Source organism: Dicentrarchus labrax, unplaced genomic scaffold, assembly GCF_905237075.1.
Source record: "Dicentrarchus labrax unplaced genomic scaffold, dlabrax2021, whole genome shotgun sequence".
Classification (NCBI taxonomy): Eukaryota; Metazoa; Chordata; class Actinopteri; family Moronidae; genus Dicentrarchus; species Dicentrarchus labrax.
In genome coordinates this window covers 22,534,001-22,546,888 of record NW_026136708.1, presented here as the reverse complement: position 1 = coordinate 22,546,888, position 12,888 = coordinate 22,534,001, and the positions used below count along the sequence as shown (strand labels likewise).

The window sequence follows — 12,888 nt, the reverse complement described above, 5'->3', positions numbered from 1 at the left end:
GTCAGATTTATTGAAATGAACGGTGATTATTAACCTAATAAAACATGTTTATCACTTGTTTACTGCGAGTGTCTGAGTCCAGCCAGACTCTGAGAAATGTAGCTTTACGGGCCGCCAGACACATTAACAATCAGACAACTGTGCTCAGATTGTAAAGCCAACCTGTGACTCCAGTAACACTTACTGTAAAGTTGTACTTGCAGCTATAACTCACAGCGGTGGAGAGTTTTCTCACTTTCATCCATACTATGTCACAGTAGGCTGAGATGTTTGGCACTCAAATGCTTTAGGCCTGCAGCTTGCACACACTGAAGCTTCCCCTCGCCTCCTGTTCTGCAGATTCATTTCTGATCTGTCTGCATTGTATATTAGTATATTAAGTTTGTCCTGCCCTGTTGCCTCCCACTCAGATACCTTTAGATCCGACAAAGATATAGCAGAGCAGAGACATTTACCTACCATCACAGGGACGGTGCACAGAGACCAGGACCCAGTCAGCCCCTCTGGAATGAGGAACATCCTGCCTCCTGACCCTGAAGACAGGTACACAAACAGCTGGCCTACAGCTCGGGGGGTTTTTGGGGTGTTACTTGTTACATGAATAGTAGATGCTTTGCTTATAGGAACATTTTAACTTTAATATTTTTCCTATTTTCCAAAACATAATTGAGTTGTTGCTCTTCTTTTTTTCTGTCTTTGAACCAATGCTGATCAGTTCTGCTGTGAGGGAGGAAGAGGCCCTCAGGAAGTGCGTAGAGGAGCAGCTGAAACAACAGCCACAGGTATATTACATAAGAGCATAGTATATAGAGTAGTTTACTGTGGCACAGTGTCCTGTAGTACTGTATTATATGCAGTGCTGGGCGTTGCATCTCAGCATCCTGGCAGTTTTTATAGTGGCTTAGTCAGGATGATAGGGAATTGTGATCGTCCCCTGGGTTTCTTCTAATATTTCCTCTTCCTTTTAAGGCAGCAGGTAATTGAGGGATGGACCAAATCAGTGTGGCCGGAAGCACCTTGACCCGGTGTTTCCCGGCTGTAAAAGCCCTACCTCTCTGGTGCTTGGTTTCGATGTGTTTTAACATCCAACATTTATCTTTTCTTTTACACCTCATCTTCTCCTTTGTTCCTTTTTCTGGTTGCGTTTATGTTGTTATGTTAAAATTAATTACTTAGAATTTGCCGTTAATATGCGTCTCCTTGTTTGTGTCACGGCTCCAGAGCCGGGTCGTGAAATACGTATATAAATTTTTTTATTATATAGTAAATTAAAGTCAGTATAAGGGTAAGCAGACATGTTGCAATCATTTTCAGTTTTTGTTGAAATGAGAATGAGCCGTTTTCTGGCCCAATTTGGCAGAAAACCGCTGACTCTTGGACCACTGAACACAGACTATTAAATATCAACACTAACATGTGCTTGTATATGATGTGACTCTGAAAGTATTTTCTTCAATCTCTATTTCTCAGAACCTCAGTTGGATGAAGACGGAGGGACGTTATTTCTTGCAGGAGCCTGAGGCCATTTCCAGGGTGGACAGAAATAATTCCAAGGCCGCTGACCGGCAGGAGGTCCAGATGAGGGCTTGTCTGAGCCAGCAACAGCACAGCAGGAAGTTGACCTCTGGCATCCAGTGGCACTCCTCTGCCCCATCTTTGGTCTTTAAAGGCGAAGGAACGCAGCTGGAGTCCTTCCAGGGTCTGACCTTCCAGCCCGAGCATAGCGGACAATTCAGGACTCTACAGGACTTTTGCTCTGCCTCATATAATCCTCCGGCACCCCAGTACAGCCACAGAAACACCCAAACAGAGCTCCAGGCTCAGTCTGAGTTATTCTCCCTGGTCTGCAACCAAGAACTTAGAAGAAGAACTTATTTCAGTACTCCCCATTATACCCCTTTCCAAGCAAAAGAGATTACTGATATTCCCACAACGACAGAAAGAGAAGAGAAAGTTTGCCAAGTACAAGATTGCAGAGAGAAATCCCATTTGGAAGAAAACAGTGATTCTCAACAGACAGCCTCTGATGGGAAGCCTTTCAGAGAGGAAAGGCTGAAGCACCAAGAGACGGAGAACGAGTGCAAAACTGCAGCAAAAGTTGTTGACGAAGGCGAGGTGAAAGGTCAGTTTGAACTTCCAGTACCTCATAGAAAAATGGCTCTGAGCTCATCTGGTGCCACCTCAGAGGATCGATGGGAACAATCGCTGCTGCAGCGGAAAAACACACAAGTCTGGATACCCAAACGCCCCAGCGCTGTTTATGAATCAGACTTAGTGCAGCATTTCGACATCTCCCCCCCCTTGAAGGACAACAGAGATTCCCCTCGGGCCTGGCGAAACCAGGAAGTTATTGTTAGTTTTAAGGCGGTGAACGACCACATAGAGAGAGTCTCAAGCTTCAACAAGGAAACTCTATCCACAGGCTGTGATGAAACAAAAACACGGTTGCCTCTCTGCCAGTGCAACGAGTCAAAACCAGGAAGCAGCACTGGCTCAAACTGGGTCGAAGGTCAAAAGCCAGCTACAAAACCCACGGCATTTTGTCTTTGTCCTCCAAACCACACAAGTCAGGCCTCAACACCTCTGAAGCGCTGTACATTTCCCATGCATTCCACCTCAAGGAGCACTCGTGGAAGCAGCAGCAAGGGTGCAGATAACCCACCCTCCCAGTGTCACCACTTTCCCAAGCTCCCATCCCCTTCTCCCTGCCTCGGCCTGCAGGATTCCCGTATAAACCTCACAGAGGATGATTATGGCAGTGACGCCTGGGAGGGATGGATGTCCCCGGGGATCCAGAAACAGGACCAGCGTCTTGGTTTTGGACTGGGACCTCAGCAACAATCCTTGTCCTCCAGTTGCAACAGAGAGGATCGAAGTCATGATGGTAATTCTAAAGTATATTTAACATATATTTTGATATTTTTGATTGAATCTGCATCTTAAAATTGTTTTCATTAGTAGTTTTCCTTGCCAATAATTGATAGAAGGCCTAAATATGTCAAAGCACATTCTGAACTACATCAATTACACTGAAAGCACTCAAGAAATCTTAAAATATCCAGTAAGAACGGAAGTAATTATTACAGCAAACCAGACCTGTTTCAGTGTTCACATGGCCACCAGACTGTTGTTTTAGACAGTGAGAGAGAGGTCTTATTTTATTAGAGTCCTTATTTATATTGTTCATTAGCAATGAAGACATGGAGACAGACACCTGGAACTTTATATAAAACACATATTCATAAATATGTAAACACCTCTCTGCTTTTGTTTACAACCACATGGTACCACTGACACTGTACTGTCTTTGTATTAATGTCATGTATCTATCTCATCTTCTCTGTGTCTTTTTGTCTTATGTCACCTTTTTTTTTACCTCTGTGCCATGAAACTGAGTGTATGTAGTGAACAGTGCTTCGTTTAGAGAACTGTTACATAGAACAACAACAACACGTAAACCAAGGCTGTCCAATAACCAGGAACACCAGAGTTTGACTGAAATTGATCACAGAGGCTGAAACTGATTCCTTTGGGTTTTGCACAGTTGATCATTTTCAGTTTTCAGATTCACTAAAAAAACTCCCCATGCAAAGCCCAGGGCGAGCTCAGCAACTTCATGCGGCTACAAGTGTAATTGTCCAGCCAACTGATGCTGATGAAAGAAAAATTCCAGGATATTTCAACCTGGTGTGTTTCCCATAAATGGGACATTGTGACATTGTGAATGTGTCACGTTAACTTTGCAGTCCTCAGTTGTAGAGACTCTGGGAAATGAGGACTTGTGCAAAACCGTGTAAATCAGGACACGCAGTGCTTCAGCTTTTCCAAATATGTGAATGATGATGACGTTTCATCACAGGATGAAGGTCATAATTTTTTGCATTGATTTGCAGTGACTCATTCAGCTCTGTACCGCTTTCATGGTGTTCACCACACACGCACTTGCCAAGAATTTTTGCACCACTGAGCTCTCAAATGTGCATTAATGTTTGTAATCAGATGTTTATGCACTGCATCTCTTCTATAATATCTCTCTGGCAAATTCAGAATCAATCGTGCAGCATTTTATACACGCCACAGAGCACGAGTGCACCTGTGTGGAAATCTGCATTCAGTATGTTTTTATTAATTTATAGAGGATTTCCCTTCTGTTTGTCTGTATATCGGGGCCAAGTAAATACTGGAGGAATCCTTTGAAACACTAAGCCTTGTGGCTACACCAGATACAACTACTACTACTACTACTACTGCTATTACTACTACTACTACTATTCTGCCTTTGTTTCAGTGTATTTAGTTCAACATTTACAGTCGGCCTGCCTCTGACAGGCTCCTATTAAATACCTTTTTGAACCAACCAATAGTGACTGCGACAATCCACTGTTGTCCCACTTTCATTATGTTATCAGATTATTATCAGACCATTTATTCATTAATTCGGCCACGATTACAAACTTTTGCAGTGATGCAGTCGTGTTTTATTTCTGTCCTCAGCCATACATGTACACCTCAGGGGCCTCAGTATGCTTCAAACTGAGTACTCGTCAGATCTGTATCAGACTATGTGAAGTCTGGATGACAGTTTCTGCTTTCCAAAGACAGTCTTTACCTTCACACGCAACTACTTACATCACTTTTTGTCTTTGTGTTTCATAATTCTGTTTGTTAAATGTCTCTTTTGTGTATTTTATCACTTCTAGGGGGTCCTGAAATGTCGAACATACACTCACTGAAACCAGAAAGAACACATGATGATCCAGATGACACAAAAAAAGCACAAACCTCACAGGGATTTCACAGGTAAAAACACTCTTTTGGTATTGTGATAGCGTGCAAATTACTGCTGTATCAACTGATCACCCATCTGTCACATCTATGCAGCGCGCCCTGGTAAGGAAGTAGGTTGGTATCATTTTATCAGTGGAGTGCAATGCAACTTCAAACTTCCTTTCTGGTGTATCATCTCTAAACTACCACTCTATCTTTATGCCATGTTCCAGTTAGCTTAATTCAGTGTCATTGTGAGTATTTTAAGATTATAATAACAGCAATAATGGAGAGTGTAGTCCTTGACAGACCCTGTAGCTGTTCACTAAGGTCCTGAAAACCATTTTTAGCCACTCTAGACACTAAATATAACTATGAGATAGATTGTCATGAAAGTTTGTTCATGTTGCCTCGGGATGAATTGTAATAACTCTGATCATATGCTGACTTTATATCTAACACCATTCTCCTCAGCTACACTCTGTGCTCTGTGTAAACAAGTTCATGCAAACAGGCTGAACAATCTGTTTTGTTACTTATTGCATTATTGCCTTAAGTTCCTCTGTTTATATGCAGAGTGGATCAGAAAGATGAGCTCAAGAGCGGCTGCGAAGGAGATAACATCCTCTCTGACCAAAGTCCACACAGACAAGGATCCAGGGAAGTTCAGGTTAGTTTTTGGTGGGGAAAAAATCTGGGTGTGTCAGAGCAGATCTGATGTGTTGGGAGTAGACCGGAGTCTAGCTCCAATTAAAAAGTAATTACCACAGTGAAGAAATGTATAACCTAATGCAACAGCTTTAATAGTTTTTTAGCAATGAGTTATTTTACACGGGGGTGTGAGCTATATCGAGCAACAGCAGCACTTGTTCGTAGGTAAGTGTGATTGTGGGTTTGGGTATTTAAAGCTGCAGAAATGTTGGTTTGGCAGCTGTTCTGCTGCAGTATTGCCCAACCAACGGCTTCAGTGTTTTTCTCATGACATCATTTGACTGTTTCACAACACCTCTGTACGCATTTGATTGTGTTTCAGAGAAATAAAGTTGGTGAACTCACAAGGAAGTTTCTCATTCTCCTTCTTTAATTTACTATCCTGCAGAAAAGCTCCCTTCAGTAATCCCTTCAGGCCTAAATACCACCCACTCCTGCGTGTATGTTGCAGAACTGGTAGCACCAGTGCTGCATTGACATTTGCATTTAACAAGCTCTTTAATATCAGCAGTACTTTAGGGTAGCACTTTAGCCTTTAAATACAGGGATTAAGCGTCTGAGGTGAATGTGAAACTTGATTTTGCACCAACTTCCACTGGATTATGTGTGTGGGTAAATTCCATGTAATTATCTGATTGTTTTTTTTTTTTTGGGATAACCACAAAGGTGATGATTCACACTCATATGCAGCACATACATTTTCTTTTTAATTACGTTTTACCTGTTTTTTTTTCAGGGCGTGTTACTGCCTGTTTTTCACTGATGTCGTTCATCAGCTTGTCACACTGGAAACAATTACGGTTGCCGCTTTTGAAACTTGATGCCAGGAGGCGTGGTAAAAGCAGCTCTTATTTGACAGCCACAGAAACTTAACATACCAACACAGTGTTGTGCAAACAGCAACAAGTGAAACACGGCTATCGGTTGCAGCATGCTTGTGAACTAGTTGCCAGCAAATTGAGAAATGAAATTCGAAAGAATAACAAAGCAACTGCTGTTGGCAATAGATTGTTCACGTCATTTGAAATCATGGGAAAAGACGTAGTGAGCTTTTATTCCTCTCTGACAATCAGCACGTGCATATTTCTGTGACAAACTAATGACGCCACCACACACAGATTTAGGAGAACACAAGGTGTTGCATGCCTTCTGTTGAACCCAGCTCGTTATACTGAAAGGTGTGTCTGTTATTCTGTCAACCCTGTTTATGTCAGCGAGGGCAGGATGAATAACCAAAACACTCAACAATTCTCCAAAATGTCCATACAGTTGAATGAACCCCTGTATAAAACGACAATAAGAACAACATGTTCTCAATCATGATGACTTAAATCAATGTTACGTACATTTAATAGGGTTTACAGAATTAGCCACTCATTTTTAATCACTTCCTAAAACCCATTTTTATAGACTTGTCTTTGTGTGATGTCGTCTTTTTACTTTATTCTATGTATATATTTTTGATTTATTTATGTATTTTTGATTTTTATGGCTTTTATTCTGCTCTTATTTTGAGGCTAATGACTGTAGAGGGATATGGGAGGGTCTGAGGCAGATCACCAACTATACAAGCACAGCGTCAGTGGTCAGTGACGATCCTAAGCTGCCTGACAGTCTCAATGAGTTTTATTGTCGCTTTGACAGGAACCATGTCGGTGACATTACACAGTCAATGAGCATCAACACCCCCAGCCCTCCTGTTGTAATAGAGGAGGTTGAGGTTAGGCTCCTACTACAAAAGCAGAACTGCAGGAAAGCTGCAGGTCCTGACCTTGTATCCACCGCTACTATTAAGCAATGTGCAGATGAACTGGCCACAGTTCTCACAGACTTGTTTAACTGGTCTTTGAGGGAGTGTAGAGTCCCTCAATGTTTTAAGTCTGCTGTCATAATTCCTGTACCCAAGAAACCCAGCATTAGTTGCCTGAATGATTACAGGCCTGTAGCACTGACATCTGTCATAATGAAAATCTTTGAGAGAATAGTATGTAAACATCTGTCCAGGGTGGTCAGGCTAGACCCCTTCCAGTTTGCATACAGGGCACTCCGGCAGTTGAGGAAATTAGGGGTGGCCTGTAAGGGTATGTTGCAGTTCTATCGAGCCGCCATCGAGAGTGTCCTCACTTTTTCTGTTACTGTCTGGTATGGCAACTCTACTGTTCAGCAGAGGTTGCAGCTGGACAGGATTGTCAATACGGCCTCAAAAATCATTGGCTGCAATCATTCAACCTGTTTTTAAAAGGTGCTATATAAACTAAATAAAGTTATTATTTTCACTCATTAATTATAACAACATTAAGCATTAAACCAATCTGTTTGTCACTATAACATTTTGACTCTTTTCTAAAACAGCAGCAGTACTGGATATTATTTGTCTATGTATGTATATGTATATGTTTACAATCAGAATGAATTGCGTGTGTAATTCTTAGTTATACTGGGAAAAAAGTACCTCAGTAATCAGAGTATAGCGAATAAAGAGCAGAGCATTAACGTTGCATTGAGGCCAATAGTTTTATTTATGTATGTATCAATCGTTTTCTCCATTATACGTCGTGTCAATCAATTATTTCCCATGTAAATGATATTAATATACAGCAATTTTATCATTTTGACCACAAACTTTAGTCGTAATAATGAGTGTTGTTTTTGCGTCATGTCTAATTACTAAAGATGAAACTTTTCTTATTATCTGTGCGTGGACAGTTTCTGAATAACAGACCACTGTCATGTTTTCACCACAATTAGTTTCCTGTTATCTGATGACTCTGGTCAGCAAGTGTGATGAAGAGCGGTTAAACACATCATGTCATAAATATGTGCAAACATTTACAAACATAGTCCCACTTATTAAAGTCAACACATGATTCATATACAGAGAGCTACGTGCTTTTTAACTGTTCTGACTGTGTGTGTGTGTGTGTGTGTGTGTGTGTGTGTGTGTGTGTGTGTGTGTGTGTAGGCCCTCAGGCAGCAGATGGAGGCCCTTCAGCAGCAGTTTAAGCAGAGAGAGAATGATTGGTCTGTAGTTCGATGCCAGTTGGACGAGGTGATCAGAGAAAACTCTGAGCTGAGGGAGAGACTCACAGTTACGCCACAGTGCCGTCCAGTGGTCCACAGGCGTACTGCACAGACACACACTGAACACCGGAGACAGACACAGGTCAAATACACCGTATGGTCTTCTGGGGGGGGGGTCTTCAAAATATTGACAATTGATCATGTGTAAAATTAGTATGTTATCAACTAATTATTAAATATGAGATGTGCTGACATAAAGCAAGTAGAGCTACATGATTGTTTCTGTTTCTGTTGATATATCTAAAGAAAAGTGTTGACATTGAGATAAATAGTGGCCCAAACACTGCAGCTACTGGCCCATTAGTCCATGTAATCGCCCTCAGTGTGAGCCTTCGCGCTGCACCATTAATGATCTACAGAGGAAGCTGTGCAGGTTTGGTATTTTGGATAAGTGATTAGTAGATCAGTCATGTGATTAATCTCTTCCACCTGTTTTACTTTCTACCTCTCTGAAAGCTTGTAGGAGCAGAAAACTACAATGATTCCTGTATGTATGGTAGTTTGCTGTGTCTGTGTCTCACACTCTTTAGTTACACGTAGAGGATGGAGGAGCTATTTGACAGATTGGCTTAATTGAAAACTGATTTTAGAGTGAGTAGAAAAATTCCCTGGACAGGCTGCAGAGTTAAAACACTCATATATTGAACCTCATGCAAGTACATTTTCATATTCTTAATTTTTTTACTTATTCTGTGAGGTATTGCAGGGAGTTAAATCCATCTTTAACTTGTAATCGCTTGTTTCTGACGTGAGTAATGACACCTGTTCATGAGTAAGAGTTGATCATTAGCAATTTACTCCCTATAAATGACCATATAAGGCTGCATAAAGAGTGAGAAGGAGACTTTCACATGGCAGAGCTTCAAGTCCTGTTGAAATTCCTGTGAAAATTGTGAGTGTGCAGCTGCCACCAGAACAGCTCTGCACTGTGACCCACATAAAGGTAGACATCAAAAAATGTCTTTAAAGCCAAAGTGGTCTGTGACAGGTGGTGGATGTAGTAGTTACAGTGGGTGATGTGGCACCAAATAGAGACGTACACAACAAGCCTGAGGCGACTGGCAGAGTGAGAGAATTTTTTTTAAAGAATTTGAAATGTGGAAGTTTCTGTGCACATTCATACGATCTAAAAAACTTGCCAGTAAATTAGCCTTGAGGGTGATGATCTGGTAAACAGAATATTAATTAATGTTGCTTTAAAGGAGCAGTGTGTTAGATTGAGGAGGATCTATGGACAGAAATGGAATATAATATTTTAGAATTATGTTTATATTAATGTATAATCACCTGAATATAAGAATAGTTGTGTTTTTGTTACCTTAGAATGAATCTACTTCAATAGAGTCTGCCATGTTGAACCGCAATGCATTTCATGGCCACCTTAGGCTACGTTCAGACTGCAGACAAAAGTGTACCAAATCTGAAGTTTTTGCCCGAATGTGACCAATATCTGTAGTCTGAATAGCACAAATCCGATCCGGGCCACTTTCATATGTGGTCCTAAATCGGATACATATCTGATGTTTTTCAAAGCGACCTCAATCTGAATGGTCATGTCGCATTTCATCCGACTTTACGTTATTGAAGCGAGACAGACGTCACAATTCTGCGGCGGAGGAGGCGGGACGGGATCAAAATCATCATCATCATAATTTTGTCGGCTCCACTTTGGGGCCATAGACTGTTCACACTGGAGTTTGATGGCCATCGCATTTAAATTGTAATGCAAAAACGCAATAAAATTGGATCTCGGCAAAAATTGGGAATTGAGCATTAAGACCTCCAGTGTGAACGTAGACTTAGTTAGTTAAGAGGGAGTTGCAATCGGCAACTTCACCCCTAGAAGCCACTAAATCCTACACACTAGTCCTTTACGTTATATACTTTAATTAAGATTACGGCTATCGCAAGAAAATAGGGGAATGCTACAGATTCTCTTAAAATGGCTCATAGGTGCCACATGAGAACGAATGTGGTAGTACAACACAGAGGCAAAGATCTGCTGCTGTAGTTTCATTAGCTGGTAGGAATAACCGAAGCTTTGCTGCCCTCCACTGGCCCTCAGTTTTATTTTATAATAAGAGATAATTACTGGAGAGAGCAGCCAGTAACCCAAGGTGTTTAGACTGACTTATCTCAGAAATATATTTGGTTTGAGCACCAGTAAACATTCATTATTTTGTTGTTAGACATCCTCTAAACAACAGCTAACCCTGAAATTCCAGAAAACACAGAAGATACACGAACACAAGCAGCACTTAAATTCTAAAGTCTGTATCATCTTGTTGTGTACACTGTTATTAGCCTGTTTTTCCACTTGACAACATGTAATTCTTGTTTCTATTATGCAGAAATTCCAGAGTTCACCTCGGTGTCTGCTGTGTAAATCTTGTTAGTATCAAATTATTCAAGTACACAATACACCGTTAAGTGGTCTTTAAGCACCCTGGCAATAATTTATGAGGACGGACAAAAGATGGTGTCAAAGCACTGACTGACCTCATTACATGTTTATACAGTGCAAGTTGATATTCTGCCCTGTGCCACTTCTGTCACTGCAATAACTTGATTTTACCTTCCCTGCTGTCTTAATGAAATAGGTAAAAAATAAAAATACATGAAGGATTCAAGCTTTTATTAAGGATAATGCTCATAGCAGGGTGTATTGTTGTATTCAACTGTGGAGCACCGAACAGAATTTCAAGCGGATGTGTTTTATATTAAGAATAATAAATGACAAAACACAAATACACACAAAATACAAATAAATCAATCAAACACGTGACTTTCTAAATTGGCTTGAAGAAATTAAACTAAATCATCACTTTTCACAACTCTGAACTGATGAAGATTTCTTTATTTCCCCAGATAGAGCAGCTTTTCTCTAACGGGACAAGGAAACTAATCTCTGCAGACCAGAAGACAGAAACATTCCTAAATGGAGACATCAAACACATTTTGGAAGACGGGAAAGTGGTGAGCTCTGTGGCTACCTTTGATTCCTTTATGTACGTCTAATAACTGAGTATTTGGGCTTCAGAGGCAGTAAATAATCTGCGAGAGCCGGTTGTATTTTGTGCCATGTGCTGACCTGATCAAACTTGTGAAATAATAATGTTAATGTTGATTTGCATCACTAAGATTGTGTGCATGTGTGTTGCAGGTGTATTACTATGCTGGTTCAAAGATAACACACACCACCTACCCGAGTGGTCTGGAGGTCCTTCACTTCCCCAACAAGCAGATTGGTAAGAGATGCTGTCGAGGGACTGTTCTGGTTTGAGTTTTATATTATTTATATATTTTATATTATATATTCCTCATCTTTAAAGCTTTTTATAACAGTGTATTAGATGATGATGTGGAAAGGTTCGCTTGCAGTGATAAACCTACAGATAATTATCTTTCAGCTCATTGTTTAGCTGTAACCGCAGTCATAGCAGGCAGCTGTTAAAGCGTAAAAGCTCTAATAAGAGAGACTAGCTGGTGAACGTACGGTAGTGGAGGATTTAGCAGCCGAACAACCAGATATTTCCCTCAGGAGATGGTCAAGACCAAAAACAGCTAAAAGAGAATGAGTATTGATTGGACTTACATTCATCAGGTGGACACAAACATGACTCCAGATGAATAGTTATATCGACTTAAAAGGTGATGAAATGTCAATGTTGTGTTCACTAGTTGTTTATTAGAGGTTGAAATTAATGGTTGTCAACGCAGTCTGGTCCCTGAATTGTTTTCTCTGTCAAAAAGAAAAGACTGAAATAGATGATAAATGTAAGAAGAATATTTTATGAATATTTTCATTTAGTTAATTCTCATTATAAACCTTATTTTATTAATTTCAGGTAAGGTGTTTCCCATAGGCAGCCAGAAACCAACCAAAAAGAAATGTACCTAAAGTCTGTCATAGAACTGACGAACTGAGAATGGAATAATTTCATTATCTCTAACAGAAAAAGTGTACAGTCCCTCCAGTGTATGTCTACAGCTCATACTATAGTCCTCCTTTCAAAATATATCTCCTTCTGTAACAGAGAAGCGACACCCTGGGGGCAAGAGAGAGATCTTATTTCCAGACCAGACCATCAAATATCTGGAGCCTGACGGCAGCGAGAGGACGATCTTCACCGATGGCACCACCGTTCACCTCTCACCGTAAGACTGGAATCACTACCATATTTCAGGATCAGCTTCAGGGTGTCTGCAGGGTCAGGAAGCCGGTGGAACCGAGGAAGAGTAGCTGTCGTTAGGGTGGCGGCTAACAGATAGCCCTTTAAATAAATAAACAATATTAGTACACTATGAGGTAACCAGGAGGACAGACGC

The 12,888-nt window shown here is 40.8% G+C and overlaps 1 protein-coding gene across 5 annotated transcripts in view; it reads left to right on the top strand.

Annotated features, from left to right (window-relative positions):
- The window catches only part of si:ch211-140l13.3 (uncharacterized), a 38,676-nt gene that overhangs the window by 24,392 nt on the left and 1,396 nt on the right, over nucleotides 1–12,888 (top strand). For 4 of the 5 annotated variants that reach the window (XM_051409984.1, XM_051409983.1, XM_051409982.1 and 1 more), the window contains 9 exons: nucleotides 411–543; nucleotides 716–782; nucleotides 1,471–2,884; nucleotides 4,701–4,800; nucleotides 5,344–5,437; nucleotides 8,441–8,641; nucleotides 11,428–11,535; nucleotides 11,723–11,807; nucleotides 12,597–12,717. In XM_051409984.1, the coding sequence (XP_051265944.1) occupies nucleotides 411–543; nucleotides 716–782; nucleotides 1,471–2,884; nucleotides 4,701–4,800; nucleotides 5,344–5,437; nucleotides 8,441–8,641; nucleotides 11,428–11,535; nucleotides 11,723–11,807; nucleotides 12,597–12,717 (2,323 nt within the window). The remainder of the gene's footprint in view (nucleotides 1–410; nucleotides 544–715; nucleotides 783–1,470; nucleotides 2,885–4,700; nucleotides 4,801–5,343; nucleotides 5,438–8,440; nucleotides 8,642–11,427; nucleotides 11,536–11,722; nucleotides 11,808–12,596; nucleotides 12,718–12,888) is intronic. The other variant, XM_051409985.1, reaches the window with a different exon arrangement.